Consider the following 21,400-nt stretch of genomic DNA (forward strand, 5'->3'; position numbering starts at 1 on the left):
TGACTCGCCGGAGGTGGAGCGGCTGGGGAGGATCTGTTGGACGGAATCGACAAGGATTCCGATCTCTGCACTTCCATCCACGACCTCGACTCGTTCATGAAGAGTTTCGAGGAGGAAATCACTACATCTCCCACTTCCAGTCACGGATCCGGAGCGGCTGAGGAAAGAATCGTCGAATCGGCGTCGGATTGCGGCGAATCCAGAGAGGTTGAGGAAGGAATCGTCGAATTGGTGTCGGATTCCGGTGAATTGCGGCCGGATCTAGGCTATCTGCTCGAGGCGTCGGACGACGAGCTAGGGATTCCACCTCCGGCGGCGTCTCCGGCGAGGAAGGAGCTGGTGACGGGGTGAGGAGGAGCGCTGCCGTGATTTGAGGCGGAGCATCAGCGAGAAGGGTCGGAAAAGAGTGGAGGAGGAGATGAGCAGAAGGTGGAGGCGTAAGGGAAGAAGAATGGGAGGGGAGACGTTAGTTTTCATTTGTTTTCAACTAAATTTACCATTATACCCTTTCATAATAAATTAATCTAAAAATATTTTTTTGTGGCAAAATCTGGACCACTCATTTAATAAAAATGAGTGGCTGATGTTGCATCTCATTTCTCAATTAGCCTAAAAAATCTCAATTGATCATGGACCTATATATATATATATTAATATTAGTCAAATTTACAAGCTAAAGCATACTATATTATTATCCGAACTATACACGGACAGCCCACGTCGAATTTACCGATAGAATTAGTATTTCATATGCACTTGAATGGAAATATAATCGTGGAAGATAATCTAATTAAATGATTAAGAATATATAGGCTTTTAAGTATCCACATCTAATAAAAACATTATCAATCAAACTAAAATAAATGCATAGAAGGAATCGGAATTAGGTGCATGGCACGTGGGAGAAGCAAGTGATCATCCAATCAAATCGTAAAGCGCAATTTACTTTAGTTTCTCATCATGGAAATGCCAAATTATTTATTTTGATGTATTAAGATGCATAAAAACATATTGTAAGAAGATGTATATAAATATGAATATTAATGTTAAGATAAGTCGTCATCTTTTACTATGTATATACTATTATATATGCTTCCATTTATTTGGTGGAATTGCTTTATGTCAGGAATCTGTAGATTTACAAGCAAAATAAATTGTTTATATTAAAAAAAAGAATCACTAAACATAGCCCTTCTGTTGAATTTTTGTCTTGTTGTTGCCTTAAATGAATATATAAGATGAATTCCTCTTGCCATTCAAGGAAAAAGTCCCCACATAAAATTAAACCATTACTAAGCTTTTTCTTTCTTTCTTTTTCTTGCATGTTGCAGAAAAATATACATCGAAACTTGCTGAATTCGGAGTTGGGCATAAATGTTAATTCTAAGTGGAGAAACTATTCTTTCCTCTATTGTATGTATTCTAATTATCATGGAGGATGATTTTCCTCTTTAATAAATCACACTTTATATACACTTAATTATAAAATGAACATTTTAGTATTTTTACGCGATGAGTGTATTTTGTGTGGATAACCTATGAGAAAGGTCAATTAACTAACTAAGATGAACTATCAACCCCTAAGAGAAAGCTTTTTTCAATAATTTATCAAACAACAACAACAATAATAATAATAAAACCAAAATTCATGCACTGTCCCTGTTGTTGTCCGTTTCTTGCTTTCCTCCTCCACGGTATGTGTTGTCCGCCCTGTGCACTTATGTTCGTTCATGCCTCGGCCGCACACCATGTCTCTGGCCCGTGTCCTGTGGTTATGCATTTGCACTATCTTGTCCTATGTGGTTCACTGAATTGCCTTGCGTAGGCAAGCATGAATATGAGCTCTCATGGACAGTTTTAAGGTTTAACACCAGCTTTAAGGGTAAGGCTTTTTCGGGACTAAAGTAATTGATAGAGAACAATGACTCTTCTCTACTTTATTCTCTCTCTTACTTTACCTTCTCTCCACTTGAACTATATTACATCATGCTTAAAAGAAGTGTCTCGCTTATGATGGGACGGAAGGAGTATTATTTAGATATGTTTATCCTAGTTAATTAAAAGTCTTTATTAGTTCTTCTAAATAGGATCTAACATTATGCATAATAATCGTTCAGAATTATAAATATATAAAAAAATGTTTTCTCGAAATTGTTTAGGGGGTCCTCCCTCTGCCAATTCGTCCAGAAGTTGGATGGATGACTGCCACACATTTTCTTATATTTTTTGTTCGTTTAAATAGAGAGTTTGTTTTTGTCTGTATATAGATTGTGTTACTATTTGCTGTGGCCTGTGTTTGTTTTGAATAGATTTTGTAATACTACTTTGTTGGTCGACATTTTTTTAGCTTAAAGTTGCCTGTAAAAAAAGATGGAGGTTCCAATAAGAAAACGATAGAGAATATATGCAAGCAATCATATATATTTTCAGATCCTTCCAAATTAATTAATGAGTGCTTATCAATATATATATATATGCTTCATTCCACTGCTGTTTATAGTCTTTGTATTTATAAGTCTCCGACTTTCTACAAATTTCATTTCCTACTATACTAAGCTCTCTTTCTCACACACACATATACATACATATATAGGTTAATGGCAAGAACATCATCAGAGCCACTGATAGTAGGGAGGGTGATAGAAGATGTTCTTGACTATTTTAGGGCAAGTGTAAGTATAAACGTGAGTTATGGCAATAGACAAGTTTGCAATGGATGTGAGTTTTACCCTTCAGCCGTTGCTGCCACCCCTAGAGTTGAGATTCATGGAGGTGACATGACGACTTTCTACACTTTGGTAAACATCTATATATACCAGAACACCAGATCTACGTACATACATCATATTTTCATGCATTAAATAATGTTCAATGCTCCACTTTGATTTCTACCACCGGATGAAAATTTTGTGAATCATATGTACACTGCTTTTAGAAAGTACTACTATTTATTTCACTTATCTTCATCATAATATGACGACATGTCCTCATATAGCCATTTAAATGTTCTAAAACATTATATACATAATAATTTTGGGTATAATTGCGCAGGTTATGACTGATCCTGATGTTCCTGGGCCTAGTGATCCATATCTCAGGGAGCATCTCCACTGGTATATGGAAGACTTGAAAGTTAAATTTGTTAAATAGGATTTATATTTTATGTTAATTGGTGCGCCATTACAATATTTGACAAAACTCTAGTATTACTAGCTAGAGTACTCATGTAAAAATTGTTTTCAAAAAGTTTATTAATATAATGAATCCTAGACTAGCTATAATAAATCTAAATAAATAGTACTCGTTTCATCCCGCTCAATGTGATAAGTTTTTCTTTTGTGACGTCGTCTCACTGTAATTTCTGACATCATCATCTCTATTTTATTCTCTCTTCACTTAACTCACATAATTCCATATATCACGTGACAGATAGAAAACTCTCCACCGAAAGCAATAATTACTAATTTCTACTAGGATACAAGAAATTGAAATTTAAGAAGAGAATGAAAAAATAAATAAGTAAAAAATGAATATGATGCACACATGAGGATAATATGTATACCAAATTGTGGTGATCCATCATTAATGTATTGTTTTTTGGTGTTACAGGATAGTGACCGACATTCCTGGCACAACAGATGCTACATTCGGTAAGATGAATATATTATGACTTCAAAATTTGGTGAAATTGAATTTACATGCAAATATATATAAATTGTTTGGTTTGTAAGATTATATCTCACGAGTGATTGATTCATGAAATTGAATCTCACAACTTAATTATAGATGGATAATTATGCGACAATTAATCATAGCCACCCAAACTAAAATAACCTCACAACTTAATTATCGATGGATTATCACATGACAATTAGTCATGGCAACCGAACGGCACCTTATTAGACAATATTATATAGGAGATGGGCATGGATTAATGACAATGTACTCTACCATAATATATATAGGAGATGGCTAAGGCAAGATAAATAAAAAAAAACATGATAAAGAAAATATAACTAAAAAATAGATGAGTTATGTTGAACTTGATCTGTCAAGTCTGATACAGATGTTGGCTTATCATATTTATGACAGGAGAAGAAGTGGTGAGGTACGAGAGACCAAGGCCAAACATAGGGATTCATAGGTTTGTGTTTGTTGTCTTCCAACAGAAAGTGAGGCAGTCCCTTGACACCCTGCCTACGTGTCGTAGCAACTTCAACACTCGCCGTTTCGCAGCGGAGAATGACCTCGGCCTCCCTGTCGCCGCTGTCTTCTTCAATGCACAGCGCGAAACCGCCGCCAGACGCCGCTAACGCTAATCATCCAGATTAATAAGTATGACCTACCAAACGTGTGCAAATCAAACTTGGGGGATTGATTGTGTTTTCGAAATCTTATGAATAAAAATTATGGAATGTGGCTTTGATATGTATGAACTACGGACTGATTACAACAAGTTTTTGTTATTATATTCATCCATGACAAATGGTTTTAGGACTGAGTTTTAATTAAAAAAAAATTGGTTAAATAATAGTAAGAGATTGTGAGACAAAGTAATTGAACTATTTTAAAGAAAAATGAGTTGATTTAGTATTATTAATGGAAAATGAAATTCACGAACAAAGTAATTTTGGTAAAAGAAAACAATAAAAATAAAAATTCGTGAATGAATTTTATTTATGGTAAAATAAACACACTCAGAGATCAATTGAAATATTTTTTGAAACGATAGATAACATATGTTTTAGTACAAATATACTTGGCCCTTCTTAGGAAAGGCGAAGATGCTGCAAATAATGTAATTTTTGAAGCTGAATATAAATTTAATTTCTTCTAGTAAATTTATTACAAGCATAACGACAGAAAATATTGTATTTTATTTAAGTAAAAAATTAATCAGAATAAAATGTAAACAAACTGATTGAATAAAATAACAAAACGATAACAAGATTTAAATTTAAACTACTTTGCTAGGGGCTTCTTTACAGAAACACCCCTCCAAAAATGGCGTATGCCACTTGTAGGCAACGAACAAACGGTATTCTTTAGTAAAAGGCGAAAGAATAGTTCGCTACGTGCTCAACTCGCGGCTGAACGATCTTGTTAGACCATTCGCCTCCTGATTTTATATTAGCACATGGTTACTCTTATGTCTCTCTCGCTCCCAATGTATTCTTGCTTCAAGTTTGTATATTTTGGGCTCAATTAGATTTTGGGTCCAAATAAGCCCACCGTATTAAAAAATAAAGAAACTGATTTTGAAATAACGTACATTAAATAAAAAACATTCTTTCTTTCCTATTTCGGTTTAATAATAATATAAATATATTACAATATAAAGTGGAGTTTTTAAGAAACTAGTCATTAAGCACTTTTGTAACATCTTAAATTTGGTAAGATTTATTTTCATGTGTAAAAATATGAGCTACGTTGCAGGGTTATTTTGTCTCATCGTTTAAGACGTTTACTAAAAATACGTTTTACCGTTTAAGCAATATCCATTAGATACACAACATACTGGGAAATAAAATATTTCGCCAAAAATTTTGGACAATCAGAATATTAGTGTAACCATCGAAATTATAGGTCACTTATCTACGATTCTATGTCACAATGAATATCTAGTAATTTGATTTTGTCTCATCTTTCGAGGTATTTATTCGATCTTATAACAACATTAGGGTGATCAGTCACTTTTGTCCTATCAAACTTGTAATCGCATTATTCTAAAAAAAAGATTAAGTAAATTCATTTGCATCCATGCATGAATTTCGGTTCCATTTGTGAGTTACATTTAACAATGGAACAAGATCGACTAAACATTATAAATGAGGAGACACCATTACTTTTATAGGTTTGTGATCAAATACTAACTTACTTTTTACAGTAATAGTAACTAATAACTAAATATCAATATTGTATGTTAAAAATATCAACACAAAGATATAAATTTGTCAATCTTTCTTGTGTTGATAAATTATGTCTTTGTATTGATATTTAAATTTACATGTTGTATTGATATAATTATGTCTGTCTTTGTGTTGATAATTTTAATACATAGCATTGATAGTTATTAGTTATTAGTGTAAATAGTTAGCACCGTAGTCCAACCCTATTATAAAAAAAGTCGTAGAACAAATCAACAATTTTATGACTTTAGCGACATCAAAAGTCCAGTCCTAACAAAAGAAAAAAAAGAAGCGTCCTGATTGGAATGAAATATCGTCTAAGTAACTCATAAGCAATAAACAATCACACCTAGCTACTACTAAAGTTTTGAAGCATTATCATTTCTTGGTGGATAGCCTTTGCTTGAGCTGATGAAGCAGTGTTTGATTCACTTGGTAGAGAAGTGATACGAGCATTATTTAGTTAGTTAAATTAGAGATTTGCGTATCTTTTCCACATCTTTGTTTATTTGCGTATCTTTTCCATATCTTTGTTTTCTTGTTAAGTAAGTTAGTTATTAGCATTATAAATAGGAGTTATTGTAATCATTTGAGAAATCAATCAAGAATATCAATATTATCGTTCATTCTCTTCTCCAAAGTGAGAGACCCGTCTTGCTCGACGGGCACTTGCCCGCGACAGACATTTATCGATCGCCGATCTAAGGACGCCGATCAACCCGATAGGGGGTTTATCCTATCAAGAAGCTCCGCCTTCTTCCTCAGCCTCTCATTCTCTTGCATGATGGAGTAGTTCTCCATGTACAGCTCCGAGTTCAGCTTCTCCATTCTCTGTCAAATTCCTTAAATCAGAACTAGTTTTACATATTAAAAAAAGTAGTATATATTTTAATATAACGTGATTGATTTTTCCTTAAATCACTGGCAGGGGAACGAGAGACACAAAGGATAGAATAATGCAGCAGCCCATCTCATTCACATTGGTTACATTATTATTATTATACTACTATCAAAAAAACTAGTGTGTGTAGTAATCTCCAACCTTGTGTTTTCTAAAAAGATTTACCTTTTCACAGAAGCAGAAGATGGAGTTTTCTTTTTGGGTATAGAAAGGGATAGTAATTTGGAGTGGTGAAGTGATTGGCGATGTGGGTTTATATAGCAGATATATGTGGAGAAAAAAAAAAAAGAGTAATAATGGGATGTGTAAGGATGGAAGGAAGGCGGCTTGAAGATTAAAATGGTGCATGATGAGGGATTGGATTGCATGTGAATAATGGCGATTGCAGTTGCACAGCTGCATGGGCATTCTTGGTATTTCACTACTCAGGCCTCTTTTTGTAAATTCATACCACCCTCGCTCGCAATCATGGTCTGGATTGGTTCGAAGCGCGTAGACCATCATCGCTCTATATCCCCCGCATAATTCTTTTTTTTTTTTTTTTTTTTTTTTGGCGACGCGATGCGTGACGCCCAGGCAGACGTGCCCTCGGCCAAATGGCTTCGGGCGCAACTTGCGTTCAAAGACTTGATGGTTCACGGGATTCTGACCATCATCGCTCTATATCCCCCGCATAATTCTATCATTGCTCTATTTACTTTTCTTCACACAAACTTATTCCATTTAAACTTATTTAAGTCTTTTCTTTTTTACAGCAATAAATGTTATTCTCTCTTCTACTTTACTATATCTCCACTATCTTAATTACTCTCTCTTTCTTGAATACACTGAATTACAATATTGAATAACAAGTAGTAGTAGTAGTAGTCATTTGTAGTGACAAAATTATAAAATGATCTAACATTAACAAAGCATTTTTAAAAAATCATTAAATGGACGACTTATGAAGGACCCTTTATCATCATTTTGTTCCTCTTTCCTTACTCCTAAGTCGAGATTTTGTTCGCCTTCCAATTTGGTCGTAGACTAGAAAATAGAAATTCACGAGTTGATTGTGGTTTAATTTCAATCAGATCTAGTATTTCATAATACTATTTAGGTTTGGAGTTCAAAATTAGAAAAACAAATTCAAATTAAATAATATAATACTATCACGCATGTGAGGTTTGCCTCAATTAATGCCGGTTCTAACACAATCTTTGTGATTTTAAAATTATTAAAATGTTACTAATCGGACTAAGAATTTTCCTAATTTTCTAATTGAAGGTATTTATTAATTACAAAATCTAGAAATTATTTTAAACGTTTGTGGTGTGGGTATTAAGTTCCCACTAAGAAGTCCTTGAAGTTATGGGGTCCTAGCGGCTCATGATGTTATTTTGTTTTACGTTATAATAATAACTATAATGACCATAATTTTGCCTAGTATCATAAGGTAAGCATTTTAGTCTTTGGGCATATCATTAAGGGCAAATCTGGAAATAAATTTCCAAGCTATGAGTGCAATAACGTGTAACATCATATCCGTTGACGGTTTACTTCCTTCCTTTTTCGGAATGGTTCCATCATTTTCTACATTTTACATTTACTTTTTGTTTCTAATTCGCTTTTTTCTAAAAAAAAGGAAGAAGACGGATTTTTATTTAAAGCAAATACTAGTATAGTTTTTGGAAAATAAAATAAAATAAAATAAAATAAAATAAAATAAAATAAAATAAAATAAAATAAAATAAAATAAAATAAAATAAAATAAAATAAAATAAAATAAAATAAAATAAAATAAAATAAAATAAAATAACTAGTGTTATAAAAATGATTTTTGGGTAAATTAGAAAAGTAATCGATTAACACCCTAAAATGGAGTAGTTCACGTGATTTTTGGCAGCCCTTTAATGCTATGTCAGGTTTCTTGTCGATTTTCCATTTGTTAGTAATAAAATCGGTCCACTTATTAGACAAATTTTTATCTACACAATAGGTTTAAGAGCATCCATATCGTCCGCCCGATGCATCAGGCGTGCAATCTTCCGTCACTATAGCCATGCGAACGATGCCCGATGCATCGTCCACACCCTATGGCGTCGGAACGCGCATCGTCCGCTGTATCGTCCACCCCAGTGCGGGCGACGCGGGCAATACCGCGGACGATGCAAAGCGTTTTTCGTTTTTTAAAATTTTTTAATTTCTTTTATCTATATATACCCCACTTTTCATTCTATTTTTTCACACTTTTCTCTCCCATCTCTCATCAATTATCTTTTCCCCACACACCAATCTTTCTCTCACTAAAAAAAATGAAACCCGGCGACGATTGGAGTACCTTGGAGGGCATTACTCGGGCCTTGTTCAATTGCATTCATGAGGCTTCGGCGGAATGCTTGGCCGAAATGGAGCGCGAGCGTGAAAGGGCGGAGCAGGTCCTGGCGGAGCAGATCCAGAGGACGATTCGCCGTCGGACTTTGCCCGCCGCGAGTACGACATAGCTCACCAACGTCTGTTCGCAGACTATTTTGCGGAGGAACCACGGTGGGGCCCGACGGTTTTTCACCGCCGGTTTAGGATGACGCAAAATCTTTTTCTCAGCATTGTCCACACGTTGGAGGCACATGATACTTACTCAAGTATCGGGAAGATGGCATCGGCAGACCCGGACTTACGCCGTTGAAGAAGTGCACGGCTGCGCTTCGGCAGTTGGCCTACGGCACCACGGCGGACATCTTCGACGATTACCTTCACGTCGGGGAGACAACTGGGCACGAGTGCTTGAAGAAATTTTGTAGGGGATTTGTGGAGACTTATAGCGACACATATTTGCGAAGGCCGACTACTGACGATTGCCAGGCTCTGATGAAGATGCACGAGATGGTGCCAGCGGTAAACACAGTTGCTCCAGCGTTCCACAAGCAAAAGGAGCTGATGGCCTCAACTATCCTTCCATATACCTGCAAGTCAAGGGAGACGAGTTGGTCATCGCAGGAGAATTTTATAGGACTGTGACGAATGTGGGAACCGGTAACTCAACATACAAAGCCAAGGTTACCTCCCAGGACGGTCTTCTATCAAAGTCACCCCAACGTATTGACATTACTCAACCCAACCAAAAGAGGTCGTTTAAAGCAACACTAGAAGGGAAGCCGCCAGCGGTGGAGGCGTGGTACCTCTCTGGATCACTCGTGGACTGGCTCCGAGCATAAAGTTAGAAGCCCAGTTCTTGTATCATCTGACAGATTTAACTAAACACTGAATAGAATACCCATCATGTATGAAAAATGCGCTTAAATTAAAGAAAATATCATAAAAACACAGAAAGTAACATAAATCAGCACATTATACTTTGTAGGCTTTCCGGTAGTATTCGGAAAATGATACTGTTACATTACAGACAGTTTCTCCACTGGACTTCAAAATAACATACACTACATCGAAGTGTCATACAATCACACAACTCCAGCAAGAACAAGAGACTGCTCAACTTATATACAACACATTATGTTACAGATGCTACCAGAGTCCACAACTAGCTTCAACAAAATAACCAAGTACCACTTCCCTTCATTGCAAAGACTCAAGAGTTGGCACAGTGAATACGACCCTGATGGAACTTGACACTCCTTAGCATCATCAATTCCTTCCTTCTCCTCCGGGCCATAACTGCTGAAAACAAATTTTCCGATTTTTTGTGGTGACAGATAGCTAGCTCTGCATTCGTGTTTGGTAAAGTTTCCAACACAGTTTCCATCGCAGAGGGATCGCCAGTTTCATCTTCCAATGAATTTCTTGTTGGCCTGATGCAGCTCAGCTTCTCACGAATAAGGAGAGTAGCTCCGGAGTGAAGTTCTGTGCAATGGTCGCCACTGTTCACAGGATAATCTCCAATTCCACTTCTAACACATGTACTGTCTTTTATCAGCATATCCAACTTGGATGACAACTCATTGTTTTCAACCACAAACAGATTGTCTGAAGACGAAGATTTACTGCACTGATGAGCTGAATGAGTTTCATTCGTCCTCTTCTCTGTATCGGAACATGAACACAGCACTGGACAGTAACTAGGGAGCAGAAGTACCCAGGGTAGAGGAATTGCGAATAACAAATTTCCTGGTCCAGTTCTCACGGAGGAAGTTTCTGGCCCCAGATGTGTAGAGGATATATCCCTATGTTCTGATAGACTAATGGGATCAGAATGAGATGGATATTGATAGTGGACAAAGTTTGAAGATAGAACTGTAGGCCACGAGAAATGAATTAAAGGATGGTTATACAAAGGAAGTGGTGAGGTCGTAATAGGTTTCTCAGCCTGGGATGCCTTTGGCTCTTGTGATTCAGCCTTCTTCGAATTATCCGCCTGGAAATCCAAAGAACCCAGTACCACAGACTAAGTTTTGAAGGAAAATCAGATAAATGTTAAGAGTAGTTCTTACCTGCAGTTTGAGAAATTTGTTTCTATTTTTCAAAGAATTATACGCCTCAACAGCCAACTCCTTTTCCTTCTCACCAAAATCCAATATTGTAAGTATACGGGATAGGAAGGTATGTGTTAAGGACCTAAATCCTTAACGTCGATTTCCACACAAAATCAAGAAACGAGATATCGTCGTTGTCGAGCGCCCAACGTTGGGTCGTGACTTGGACGGCAAAAAGGGGCGGTTGAGCGCGAGATCAGCCTCGTCGGCAACCTTAGGAGATGCTTCTTGTTTGCTACTCAATTGAGCCGAAAGAATGATAATTTCATATATTAATTGAATGAATAAAAAAGATAACAGTCTATCCTATTTATAATGCTACTGACTTAATGAACAAGAAAACAAAGATATAGAAAAAGATATGCTAAATCCCTATAATATCTAAACTAAATAATAATAATAGAGGTTCGTATCAACTCCCCCACGGTTAAAATCCACCTTGTCCTCAAGGTGGGAACCACGAAGCAAAAAGGAGAGTTGAAAGCAGAAGCTTCGGCGAGGCAACTCCTCCTGGATAAAACACACACCGAACATATGAACGTCTCCCTTCTTCACTTCCATAAAAAATCAACAAAGGAGACCCAACTTTGTCGGAAAAATTCCTTGCCAAATCGAAAAGCTTGTCCACGCCTCCCAGAATGCCCAAGCATGGCATGTCATTACTCGGAGGGATCAACCTTGCATATTTGTAGAGCGATGCTGATCGATGATTCATACTTGGAACATCACCGACATTCAAATCCACATAGACACAAGCAATTATGGGCAAATCGGTGTAAGCACCATCCCCTTTCTTGCCCCAACAATTTCCAACAACAATTTTGGATGACACTTGAACAACATTGAGTGAGGCGATTATCTTCTCCACTTCACCAATAGAACCATCCTCCTCTTTATCTTCTAGCAATGTCTCCTCCTTTTCACCAATCTTCTCATCATATACCCCAACGAGCACTTGCAGTGACTCATTGTCGTTCTTGACAATCCCTTTGTTCTTGACGAACTCTCCAGGGGACTCGTTGTTTGGAACATCAAGAGGAGCGCCATCATTGTGAACATCGGTAACGTCATTGCGAACATCATCACCGAATACTATCGTAGGAGTATTATCAATTTTCTCTTCGGCTAAATTCTCATCTTGAATGTTCTCCTCAAACTCCTCCCAATCATCCGCATAACGGAGAATGCATTGTTTACACACATGTCCCATCACCCATTTCTCGGGACAGTGCCAACAGAGACCGAACTTGGACCGTTCTGACTTCTCCGCCGGGGAGACCCGTATTAGCGGCAGGCGTGGCTGCTCCGGAGTTTGACTGGTTACACGTGCGGGCTGACTGTACAGGTCCCGCGTTGGCTTTTCGGTAGAGTAGCGGGGCTGGTGGGAGGCGGGCTGGACTCGCGCTCTCACCTCCTCCCGAGGGCGAGGTCGGTCCCAGCACGTCTCCGAGCGTCGGGGCCGATCAACGGTCGGGTAGTCGCGGTCCTACTGTTGCGCCGGTGGGTCCCAGCACGTTGGGCGGTGCCGCTGCGTTGCGGTTGTCGGGTAGCGATCAAACCCTAATTGGGTCTGATGCTCTCCGCGATCAGATAGGTGGCCACCCCTCTCGACGTAGCCACCGCGGTGTCGGGGCGAAGCGTCTTGCGCGCGATCGCGGTACCCGATGGGCTGGTATCTCGGTCGTGGGCGACGATCAGATGGATCCAAGTGGTGTGAGACGTAGGGTGATTCTGGATCAGGCCACGACGGCGGGCGGAGTACTTCCACCCGGATGCTCGGAGGGTCCCAACTGGTTACACGGCGAGGTTGGGCCGGATGGTAGGAACGGAATGGCTGTGTGGCATGAGGGAAGTCGTATTGACGACAGCGATAGCTGGCGTAGTCGTATGACATGTTGACGGACTGAGGCGTGGCTGTGGTGGATAATGATCGTCTGACTTCGACGCGGCACGCGGGAATCCTTCCCGTCGGGCGTTGCAGAAGTAGTGTTGTCCCGCGGCTAGAGCTCGGCGGACAGGCGGGACTCGACAACCAAAGCAGTTGCTGTGCGCGGAATATTTTCCGTCGGGCAGCGGTGTAGCTTCGGTTCGAGATGGTAGGAGGGTCAGCTCTCAATGAGAGCACCAGTTGTTAAGGACCTAAATCCTTAACGTCGATTTCCACACAAAATCAAGAAACGAGATGTCGTCGTTGTCGAGCGCCCAACGTTGGGTCGTGACTTGGACGGCAGAAAGGGGCGGTTGAGCGCGAGATCAGCCTCGTCGGCAACCTTGGGAGATGTTTCTTGTTTGCTACTCAATTGAGCCAAAAGAATGATAATTTCATATATTAATTGAATGAATAAAAAAGATAACAGTCTATCCTATTTATAATGCTACTGACTTAATGAACAAGAAAACAAAAATATAGAAAAAGATATGCTAAATCCCTAAATATCTAAACTAAATAATAATAATAGAGGTTCGTATCAGTATGTGAACTACTTCAACTAGAATGACAGAACAATGTTTGTGTTAAATACAAGTAGAAGACTTGCCTTCTTCAAATTCTCATTTTCCGCTGACAGATCAACTACTTGCCTTGTCAACTCCGTGTGCATAGCCTGACAGGAAGAAGAAATGGAAAGACAAAGAATTACCATGATGCTCTCAAAAGATCATAAATGCCCTTACAACCTAAATCAATATGACACTTAAGTAAATATCATAGATTCATAGGTGATGAAATTATTATTGTACTATACAAATGGCAGGCCAATGAAGAAAGGGAAGAATGACGAACGCGTAGCTAAATGAAAGGCAATATCTTTACCAAACAAAAGTGGCCAGTTATAAATCACAAAAGGAAGCAAAAAGAGAATTTCCACAACAGAGTGGCAGAGTAAGCTACCCGTCTGCGAGGAACTGTCTGCCGGGCAGATTCTCTATTAGCTAATATTCGACGAAGCCTTTGTACTTCCTTTTCAGCCTGAGCAACAGAATAGTAAGACAAGAAAGTCCCTAATCTGAAAAAACAGAACAAAGAAAATAATGTTTTACTATGTACCTCTGTCAAATTTCTCCTTATCGTGGTAGCAGAATTCAACCGATTACTGCCTAGTTTTGTGGTTGCATCTCTATGCGAGATTGTAGCCATTGCATAGTTATTTTCATGAGAGGCAGCCACTGCTTGATCCTGATATACATAAATACATTTTCAAGCCCCAGAAAGAATGCAGGATAACCTGGAGACACATTGGCACTCTGAACATTAATTCAAGATAAACTCAAAACAGTAGGCCTACAAGTAATTTGGCAAATTGATGTGGGGTGCGCTGGTTTTCTGAAAAATAACGAGGATCACAATTCATCTTGATTGCCAAAGATGTTGGTGATGTGTTGCGGCATCAACTTCTGCATATTTCGAAAACTCAGAAAAAAGGAAAAATGATGCCATCACAAGGCATCTTCATATAAGAGATATTCCTCTGCAAAGACGATGATTCTCTTGCTCTTTTGTAACCATTTGTAATCTACCTCAACAAGACTAATTATTTAATTCTGTTTTGTTTTCATTTTGTCTGCAACAGCTTCTTCAATGTTGGATTGAACAAAATAACTAATGCTTGAAAATTTTCCCTAAATTCCAATTCAGTGTTGAGCTTCTGCTTTCAAGCAAGGCATCAAATTAGAACACACACACTAAAAAAGTCTGTAACAAACCTCGGAAGATAGGCGCGTCGGTTGTTGAGAACAAGTGGCGGCGGAGGATGAGGAGGAGCGAGCCAGAGCCGCGAGGGCCTCGATCTCGGGCAGCAGCATGGGAGTATGTTGATATTCTTCAATCGGCGCGGAGCCGAGAAGAAGTTTAAGAGTTGGGGTTTGAAGAGAGGAAGGATTTAAAAGCAGTTGGAAAAGTGGAGACAAAGCCTCTCGTCAGCAGCTAACCATGCATCTCATTTAGACACGTGTCACACCCCCACGGCGCGTGCCGAGCCATGGGATGGAGCGCTATACCCTAAATTTTCACTGCACAGAGTTTTAGGTTTTTGATTTTTTACACAAATATCTACTCTTATTTTGGTTCTTTATATTTTGTCATTTTTAAGTTTCCCTTACCTATTTTTGGCATTTCATTTTTTTATCAATTTCATTATTTTTATCTGTTTGACTGATTTTTTATTTTTTAATCCTGCAGCCTTTTCTTATTCTATTGGACTACTAGTAATTTGAAATTTAGAAATATATACTCATATAGTAAGAGTTTCGTCGCCGATGAAGGTGATTACTAAAACAGAGTGTTTGAAACGAATGTGGTCAAAGATTCTCTTGCTTTTAAGGCATAGATGTTGATTGATTATAATTAGATTTGCTATGTAATTATCAGTTTTTTCTTATTGCAATTATAGTTTATAGTAGGTAATCTGGTTGGAATCATATAACATTTGTATCATTAAGGGTCGGGATAGGTTGGAAATCATTATACAGCGTTTCTTCCTCTGGCTCTTCCGGTTCATGAATTTAAAAAAAGTACTAAAAAAATAGTGGAGTAATATTTTTGAATTCTATATCAAATAGGCGATTTATTATAGTCCAGAAAAATCGATGAAACAATGGCCATGATCAAGTTGAATGCACAATATAAATATTTTTCAAACTTTGCTTGCGAAGGTGAGACCCTCTGAGGCTGTCTGCTGGAGGCTGAACCTTGGCAACTTTGGCTATGGCCTTGTTCTCTTCGGGGCTACCGCTCTCCAGAAACGCCCCTACAACTTTCCCGTCTTTCACCCAGTATGATCCGAACTTGTGGCTGGCTGTCTCCGGACACCACGCTCTCACCAACATTGTCACCGTAGTGTCAAATCCTAGAAGACACAATTCAAGGAAAGAAATAAATATATTTTAGGAGAATACCAATTAGTGATTATACCTAGAATAGATTGATATGTTTCCAAATATACTTGTATTTCTCTCCTATAAAAAGAGATCATTGTATACAATGTAAAAACACATAAATACAGAAATAAGAGAATCATACGCTTTGTTCTTTGCAATTCACCATGCCTAGCCTTTTATCCCTTATCCCTCTCGGTTACCATCTTCAAGATGGTATCAGAGCAGGTTATTAAGGTGGGGACTCAGAGAGTTCATCACCGTCCCAAGGCTACCTTTCCCGACCGTCTGTCATTAACCCTGTGAGCAAACAAAATGTCAGAAACCACCAAGAGTTCAAACACAAATCCACATAACACAAACACTTCAAACCAAACCAATTTTCCACCAGATTTCGCGGCACAATTTGCCGAATTCCTGAAATTTAAGGAATTTTCATCAGGGCAGAGCTCGAAAAACCCCTCAACCCAGCCAGAATCGCTGGGGGAAGTAACCATCAAAACAAAGCTCAACGGGAACAACTATCCCCTATGGGCTAACCTGATGAAGAGGGCTATTGGCGGTAAAGGGCTGACCTCTCACATAATAGGAGTTTCAGACCCCGAACCGCCGATAACCAACCCAAATTACCCGAGGTGGCAGCAGAGAGGTCACTGCACCTTCAATTGGATTATCAACAACATCGAATCCGACCTTGTAAACGAAGTTTCTCAATACGCGACCGCCAAGGACCTTTGGGAGGGCTTGGCAATCACGTATGGCAGTGGGAGAGATCTATTTCAGGTGTACGACCTACACAGACAATGTATGACGATCAAACAAGGAAGAATGACCTTGGAAGCATTGTGGCAAAAATTACTGGATCTGTGGATATCCATAGACGCCCGAGATCCAAGCACGATTGACCATCCTCCGTCAATCGAGAAAGACAATCAACGGACCCAAAGGATGATGGTGTATCAGTTTCTTACCTCACTCGATGAACGGTATGAATCAGTCAAGAAGGAGATCATCAACAAAGAGCCATTACCGACTCCTCGAGAGGCATGCGCGATGGTGAGGCGCAATGCCGACAATGCGCGAATATTGAAACCTACCGAACAACCAGGCTCCGGAATTGGAGCGGGACTGATCGTATTCGACCGCAACAGGACCAGTCAGCCACCACCGGCGCCGTCCCGGTATCCAGCCAATCACCGCAAAGGCGACGAAGATAAAAACAAATTGTTTTGTAGCCATTGCGGAGGAAAGAGACATACAAAAGATACCTGCTTCCTCATTCATGGGTATCCCGAATGGTGGGATGAAATGAAGAAATCCAAGCTCCAGAGGGCGGCGAATCGCGGCGGACCGAGGGCATCGGCATCAGCAGCAGCGGCGGTCGGAGGCCAAGCCGCCTACGCCGAGCACGCGGCGGGTGGCTTCGGTACTCCAACCACCACCGGAAATTATGGCGGACGCGGGGATGAGAAAGCCATGGCCACTGTCACGGCGACGAGAGTGCAGATTGGAGGAGAAGCAAACGCGGCAGACCCGTCTAGGGTTTGGAGTGAAGGTAAAGGGGGGTTCTCTCATTTGAACCCTCCAAGTTCTGCCAAATCACGTTTTTTACCCCATCCCCATAGACCTATTGTTTCCAGCCCCAAAACTCCTCACATATTGCACCCCGTACCCCACTTCGAAAATAACTCCTCTAAACTCCCCAAAATTCATCATAAACACATTCCAGCCCCTAAACCTTGTGAAAATCTTGTGATACATCCCACAATAAAATGCCAAAATTCCTTTGAAGCCTTGACCATGTCATCTACCTCAGAAATAGGAGAAAATAATAAAAATTGGATTTTTGATTGTGGTGCAACTAACACAATGTCTTTTGATATGTCTGATTTTGAAAGTATTTCCAAGTCAAATAAAACCCATGTTCAAACTGCGAGTGGAGATCTGGCACCTGATCAGGGGGCGGGAACCATCACTATCTCCCAAACCCTTCGACTCTCGAATTGCTTATTTGTTCAGTCACTATCTCACAAATTATTGTCAGTTAGTCATGCGACTAAAGAATTGAACTGCAAGTTACTAATGCAGCTTCGTTTCTGTTTACTGCAGGATACCCAAACGAGGACGATAGTTGGGCGTGGCACTGAACGACACGGACTGTACTATGTGGATGAGGTGGCCCATCAGAGTACTGCGTTGCTGTCTGATAGACTGACCGATAAGCAGGCTTGGCTTTGGCATCGCCGGTTAGGGCACCCATCTATAGGATATTTCCGTCTGCTTTTTCCTAAGCTGAATTCTTCTTTTACCTTTAATTGTGAAACATGTTTTTTGGCCAAAAGCCATAGACATTCGTTTAAGTTAAATAATACTAGAGTGAAAACTCCCTTTTCATTAATTCATTCGGATGTGTGGGGTCCTGTACCTGTTACTGGGGGATCGGGGTTTCGCTATTTTTTGTTGTTTGTTGATGATTATACACGCATGACTTGGGTTTATTTCTTAAAACAAAATCTGAAGTTTTTGACAAGTTCACCTAATTCTATACCTTCGTACAAACTCAATACAAACACAATATCCAAATCCTTCGATCCGATAATGGGGGGGAGTTTGTCAATTCTAAAATGCAGTCTTTCTTCACTGAAAAGGGATTAGTCCACCAAACCACCTGTCCACATACTCCTGAACAGAATGGGGTAGCAGAAAGGAAAAACTGATATATTCTAGAAGTCACACGAGCCTTCCTAATCAAATCCCGAATCCCAAAATCTTTTTGGCCAGAAGCCGTAGCCACTGCTGTCTACCTTCTAAACCGTCTCCCTACCAAAATCCTGGACTTCAAAACACCTTTGGACATCCTATCTGCCCAAGCCACTATCCCATCATCTCTTCGTCTAGAACCTAGGATATTTGGGTGCTCCGTCTTTGTCCATATTCCCAAACATGAGCGGTCTAAATTTTCCCCTTGTGCTGTTAAATGTGTTTTCCTAGGGTATGGCCGGAATCAAAAGGGCTACAGATGCTATGATCCTAAAACAAGAACCATGTATACCACCATGAACTGCGACTTTGTTGAGGGAGAATACTTCTATAGCCAACCTAGCGGTCAGGGGGAGAGTCGACCAGAAATTTCAGAAAATGACTCACTAGGCTGGCTTCCGACACCAATACCCGAACCTACACCTACACCCGTACCCGAACCTACACCTACACCAATACCCGAGCCTACACCAAACCAGGAAAAGAATCACAACAGTCAGGGGGAGGGAAACTTGACGAGTCCAAGTCAACCTGTTCTAAACGTCGGTCCACCAGAGACAGTTAACGGTAACGCCGGGCCGTCAAGTTCCAATGTGCAGGACGAGGAGTTCAGCGACACCTCGCTATCTACCCCGGTCAGGGATCCTGAGGTAAATAGTCATAACTCTGGAAATATTACTCATGTGGATGAAACTAATAGTGACAGGGAGAATGAGGAAATTGAGGAACAGCAGACATGGGTTATGAGTTACCGCTAAGGAGTACGAGAGGCGTTCCTCCTCGGCGATACTCTCCAGACTGGAAAGGACGAAAGTCCCAATATTCTGTAACTAATCTTGTGCGGGACATCTCACAGAAATGGCTAGAGCTTTTGAAGCTGCCCTCTATGAGGATGAGATTCCTCAATCCTTTGAGGAGGCGATGAAACACAAACATTGGAGGGAGGCAATGAAGAAAGAGATAGATGCCTTAATAAAGAATGGAACATGGGAGAAGTGTACTCTACCAAAGGGAAAGAAGCCAGTAGGATGTCGATGGGTGTTCACAATCAAAAGACGAGCAGATGGTTCAATCGAGAGGTATAAAGCACGACTGGTGGCTAAGGGATACACTCAGGTCTATGGAGTGGATTATGCAGAGACGTTCTCTCCAGTAGCCAAGCTAAATACAGTTAGAACACTGCTGTCTATAGCTGCGTCTAGAGATTGGCCTTTACATCAGCTAGATGTCACTAACGCCTTTTTACATGGAGAGTTGGAAGAAAATAAGGAAGTCTACATGGAAGCCCCTCCAGGTTTTCTTGGAGAATTCGGAGACGGACAGGTGTGCAGATTGAGGAAAACCTTGTATGGGCTAAAACAGTCTCCCCGGATATGGTTTGGGAGATTCTGCCAGGCAATGTTCAAGCATGAGTATGAACAAAGCCACTCTGACCACACATTGTTCATTAAGAAGAAGGACGGCAAGGTGACATGTCTAATCATCTATGTGGACGACATGATTATCACAGGAGACGATGAAGAGGAAATCAAGAATCTGAATGAGAATCTATCTAAGGAGTTCGAGATGAAAGAGTTGGGGGCACTGAAATATTTCCTTGGAATCGAAGTCTTGAGATCGAAGAAGGGAATCTTCCTGAGACAGAAGAAATACGTACTGGATTTACTAGCAGAGACTGGTTTACTTGATTGCAAGCCCTCAAATATTCCTATGGTACCCAACCATGGATTGAAGATAGAAGAAGGAGCAAAACTAGCAGACCGGGAGAAGTATCAACGATTGGTGGGAAAGTTGATCTATCTCTCACATACTCGACCAGATATTACCTATGCAGTTGGTATAGTCAGTCAGTTTATGCACAAACCGCAAGAAGACCATATGGAGGCTGCCTTGAAGATTGTAAGATATCTGAAGGGGACTGTAGGATACGGAGTACTCCTAGAAAAAGGAGGAGATCTGGAGGTTCATGGATACACTGACGCTGATTGGGCAAGCAATCCAGTTGACAGGAAATCTACGGGAGGATACTTCATGTTCGTAGGGGGAAACCTGGTCACTTGGAGAAGCAAGAATCAAAAGGTCGTTGCCTTATCTAGTGCAGAAGCAGAGTTCCGAGGAATCAAGAGTGGTTTAACGGAGATTATGTGGTTGCGGAGGTTACTTACGGAGATAGGATTTCCTCCAACACAGAAGAGTCAGTTATTCTGCGACAACAAGGCGGCGATCAGTATTTCAGAAAATCCAGTGCAACATGACAGGACTAAGCATGTGGAAGTAGATCGACATTTCATTAAGGAGAACCTAGAAAAATGAGTCATAGAATTTCCATTTGTGAGGTCAGAGGATCAGCTGGCAGACATCTTAACCAAAGCTGTGAATTCTAAAGTGTTCAAAGAAGTTCTTGGCAAGTTGAGCATCGGAGATGCCGCGGCTCAACTTGAGGGGAAGTGTCAAACCCTAGAAGACACAATTCAAGGAAAGAATCAAGGAAA

At 40.0% G+C, this 21,400-nt stretch overlaps 2 protein-coding genes and 1 non-coding gene across 6 annotated transcripts; 1 reads left to right on the plus strand and 2 right to left on the minus strand.

Moving 5' to 3' along the window:
• The first annotated feature begins 2,523 nt into the window (after window positions 1-2,523).
• LOC121785995 (protein CENTRORADIALIS-like) lies at window positions 2,524-4,466 on the plus strand. Its single transcript, XM_042184497.1, has 4 exons — window positions 2,524-2,798; window positions 3,052-3,113; window positions 3,610-3,650; window positions 4,093-4,466. Exons 1-4 carry the CDS (start codon window positions 2,598-2,600, stop codon window positions 4,311-4,313), a joined length of 525 nt encoding a protein of 174 aa, XP_042040431.1. The 5' UTR covers window positions 2,524-2,597; the 3' UTR covers window positions 4,314-4,466.
• A 509-nt stretch (window positions 4,467-4,975) lies between these two features.
• LOC121788207 lies at window positions 4,976-5,092 on the minus strand. Its single transcript, XR_006047657.1, has one exon. It is a non-coding gene; the product is annotated as a U5 spliceosomal RNA (small nuclear RNA).
• Window positions 5,093-8,904: 3,812 nt separating this feature from the next.
• On the minus strand, window positions 8,905-15,108 carry LOC121786159 (light-inducible protein CPRF2-like). 4 transcript variants are annotated; one of them, XM_042184715.1, is made up of 6 exons: window positions 14,979-15,108; window positions 14,323-14,451; window positions 14,167-14,244; window positions 13,814-13,879; window positions 9,851-10,030; window positions 8,905-9,752 (listed from the first exon to the last, which is right to left on the minus strand). In XM_042184715.1, exons 1-5 carry the CDS (start codon window positions 15,075-15,077, stop codon window positions 10,007-10,009), a joined length of 396 nt encoding a protein of 131 aa, XP_042040649.1. In that variant the 5' UTR covers window positions 15,078-15,108; the 3' UTR covers window positions 8,905-9,752; window positions 9,851-10,006. The 4 variants fall into 4 exon arrangements, with proteins under 4 accessions (XP_042040649.1, XP_042040650.1, XP_042040651.1 ...); XM_042184716.1 differs by having other exon boundaries at window positions 9,837-10,030; XM_042184717.1 differs by lacking the exons at window positions 8,905-9,752; window positions 9,851-10,030 and adding an exon at window positions 14,561-14,669 and having other exon boundaries at window positions 13,647-13,879; window positions 14,979-15,100.
• Window positions 15,109-21,400: the final 6,292 nt, after the last annotated feature.

This window comes from Salvia splendens, chromosome 22, assembly GCF_004379255.2.
Source record: "Salvia splendens isolate huo1 chromosome 22, SspV2, whole genome shotgun sequence".
In the NCBI taxonomy this organism is placed as follows: Eukaryota; Viridiplantae; Streptophyta; class Magnoliopsida; order Lamiales; family Lamiaceae; genus Salvia; species Salvia splendens.